Source organism: Crocodylus porosus, unplaced genomic scaffold, assembly GCF_001723895.1.
Source record: "Crocodylus porosus isolate Cpor-Errol unplaced genomic scaffold, CroPor_comp1, whole genome shotgun sequence".
NCBI lineage: Eukaryota > Metazoa > Chordata > Crocodylia > Crocodylidae > Crocodylus > Crocodylus porosus.
Window position 1 is genome coordinate 3,493,162 of NW_017728926.1, and position 3,064 is coordinate 3,496,225.

At 65.2% G+C, this 3,064-nt stretch overlaps 1 protein-coding gene across 1 annotated transcript in view; it reads right to left on the minus strand.

Moving 5' to 3' along the window:
- Positions 1-2,013, minus strand: part of GRIK5 (glutamate ionotropic receptor kainate type subunit 5) — an 11,617-nt gene extending 9,604 nt beyond the window's left edge. Inside the window, exons 1-5 of the mRNA XM_019541698.1 lie at positions 1,857-2,013; positions 1,315-1,479; positions 983-1,080; positions 695-860; positions 360-538 (exon numbers count right to left, since the gene is read on the minus strand). Coding sequence (XP_019397243.1) covers positions 360-538; positions 695-860; positions 983-1,080; positions 1,315-1,479; positions 1,857-1,941 — 693 coding nt within the window. The 5' untranslated portion in view covers positions 1,942-2,013. The remainder of the gene's footprint in view (positions 1-359; positions 539-694; positions 861-982; positions 1,081-1,314; positions 1,480-1,856) is intronic.
- Between the last annotated feature and the right edge of the window lie 1,051 nt (positions 2,014-3,064).

Consider the following 3,064-nt stretch of genomic DNA (forward strand, 5'->3'; position numbering starts at 1 on the left):
CCCTGGTCCCAAAGTTTGCAAGCTTCTTCCCAGCAGCACCCTCAGCCAGTGGGTGCTGCAAGCTTCCCCCAGCAGTGCCCTGGTCCTGGAGATTGCAAGCTTCCCCAGAACAGTACCCTAGGGCAGTGCCCCCACTCTCCTCAAAGTATTGCAAGCTTCCCCCCAACAGTGCCCCCAGCCAGGACATCCCACTGCTATAAGTTTCCTGCCAGCAGTGCCCGAGTCCTGGAGGTTACGAGCTTCCCCCCCCAGCAGTGCCCTAGTCATTACAAGCTTCCCCACAACGGTGCCCCCAGCCAAGACGTCCCAGTGCTGTGAGCTTCCCCCAGCACTGCCCCCACCACTGGGGGCTCCAGCACCTTCTTGAGGATGAGGCAGGAGACAGAGGCATTGGCGTCGATGATGATGGTGGAGACCTTGTCGTCACGGATCTCCTTGAGTAGCGGCGTCGGGTCCTGGCTCTCGTCCAGCATCCGGATGGACAGCGTCTCCTTGGAGATCAGGAACTGCCGCACCAGCTCCTCCAATCGCAGCAGGCCTGGGGCATGGGGCCAAGGGGGGGGGGTCACCCTGATGACCCCCATCCCCTCCCTGACCCCCAGCATCCCCTAAGGTACCCACCTGACACACTACTGGCCCCTCCAGCTGCATGCTTCCCCCCGGAGTGCCTTCCCCCCCCCCCACGGGGACTTACACTCGGCCTTGGCGCAGAGCAGGCTGGCAGCAGGCGTGTGGAAAGCCTGCAGCACCCGGGCCACGGCCAGGCTCAGGTCTTCGTTGCTGGGGTAGAGGCTGACAGCAGCAAAGCGCAGGTACTGCAGGCGAGGGGTCTCCTCTGGGCCCACCTTGATGTGCGGGATCTGGTGGAACCAGGAGCGGGGGTTTCAGTGCCAGGGGACGGTGGTCTGGGAAGGCACCCAGCTCTGGTGGGCAGCCCCAATCTGGGGGGGGGGGACCGGGGCAACCCCCACTGTCCCATTACCTCCTTCTCCCCACAGATGTGACTGACAGTGGAGGCCGAGGCCGGGCTGGACGCGGGGCCCAGCACTGAGACGACACCCTTGGGCAGGATTTGGCACACTGAGGGTGGGGGGCACAAGTCAGGCCTTGTACACCTGGTTCTTGTACACCCAGTTTGCATGGCTCCTTGCATACCTGCACTTTGCACACCCAGCCCCTCATGTGCCCATGCTTCACACGCCCACCCGCTCACATGCCTGGCACCTTGCACACTCGCCCTTGTGCACCCAGCCCTTTGTACACCTGCCCTTGCATGCACAAGCTCCTTGCACACCCGCCACCTCGCACGCTCACTGGTGTCGGTGGTCTCGTACTGGCTGTCCCGCTGCAGCTCGAAGATGTCAACCTCCACACGAGCCTTGGCTGGGACCTCGATGATGCTGTTGATGTGCTCCCGGGCCAGGGCCAGGGCCAGGCGCTCCCCCCGCCCACACACTGTCTGGTCATCCAGGATGGCCGCTGGGGAGGGTGGAACGGGAGGCGTGGGGGAGGCCTGGAGACACTCCTCAGCCCTGCTGGTACCCCTCACTCCCAACCCACAGCACCCTGCCTCCCCCATCCCACTGGTGCCCCTCACTCCCGACCCACAGCCCCTGCCCCCCACCCTGTTGGTGCCCCTCACTCCTGACCCACAGCCCTTGCCCTCTCACCCTGCTGGTACCCCTCACTCCCGACCCACAGCCCCTGCCCCCCACCCTGTTGGTGCCCCTCACTCCTGACCCACAGCCCTTGCCCTCTCACCCTGCTGGTGTCCCTCATTCCCGATCTGCAGCCCCTAATCCCCCAGCCCTGCTGGTGCCCTCACTCCTGATTTGCAGCCCCCTGTTCCCCCTTACCCATGCGCAGGGACGAGAGGACCTGTAAGCTTCGGGGTATAAAGGTGACAATCAGCAGCAGCAGCAGTGGGGGCAGAGCCGGCATCTTCCTCCCCTCCTCATGGGGAAGGCTCGGCCGTGGCCCCTGCGCCACCACCTGCAGGGTGGGGGGAGAGGGTGGGAGCATCATGAGAGCCCTGGGGGCCATTTGGGCCCTTATGGACTCACCTGCCCCACAGAGCCCCCAGCTCTGGGGCACTGTTGGAGGAAAGCTCACAATGGGGGGGGACACTATGAGGGGGAAATTCACAATGGCGGGGCAGGGGGGTGGCACTGTTGAAAGGAAGCTCACAGGCCTGGGGGGAGGCACAAGGGCACTGTTGGTGGAAGCTCGCAGCATTGGGGGACAGCTGCTCCGGGCACCGGTACCCGTTGCCGAGCAACCGGAAGCAGCGACCAAGGATGTGGCTGTTGCTAAGCAATGCTCCCCAGCAGGCCCCAGGCAGGGGCCATGAATGGGGCTGGGGGGGGTCCTGAGATTGCCCTGGGGGGCCACAAGGGTCCCAGGAATCTGGGGGGCAAGGGAGACCCTGATACCTGAGAGAACCCAAGGGGGACAGATGGGGGGATGGAGCCCAGGACAGACAGATGGAAATGCTCAGGGCCAGGTCCAAGCCCAGGCATGGACCCGTCTCCCCCCTGCCCTGACCCTCCTTCCTGACCCCCAGCCCCTTGCGCCCCCAGCTGTACTGGTTCCCCTCCTTCCTGACCCCCTGCTCCACCAACAGCCATGATGGTGTCCCTCACTCCCAGCCTGCAGCCCCTGCGCCCCCCATCCCTGTTCCTGCACACAGCACAGAAAATGTAGATGGGGTGACCTGGCTTTGGGGGGGAGGGCTCCATAGGAGCAGGTGAAAGGATCTCGGCCCAGGCTGGGGATGGTAAATGCCAGGCCCGGAGGGTGCCATCCAGGCCTGTGGAGGGATGGTGGGACCCTTCCCAGGCCCAGGACACCCCCGCCATCAAGGCCCTGGGCCAGCTCCCCGCCACTTGCCCCCAGAGCCGGGATCGGGCCCGGACTGAGGCCTCCACATCTTGACTGGGCTGGGGGGCAGGGGCTGCGGGCCGGGAGTGAGGGGCTCTAGGACCCCACAGATGGACCCACCCAAGACCCTCCTCTCTCTCCCCCCTGTACCCCTCACTCCTGCCCCGCAGCCCCCCCAAGCGAG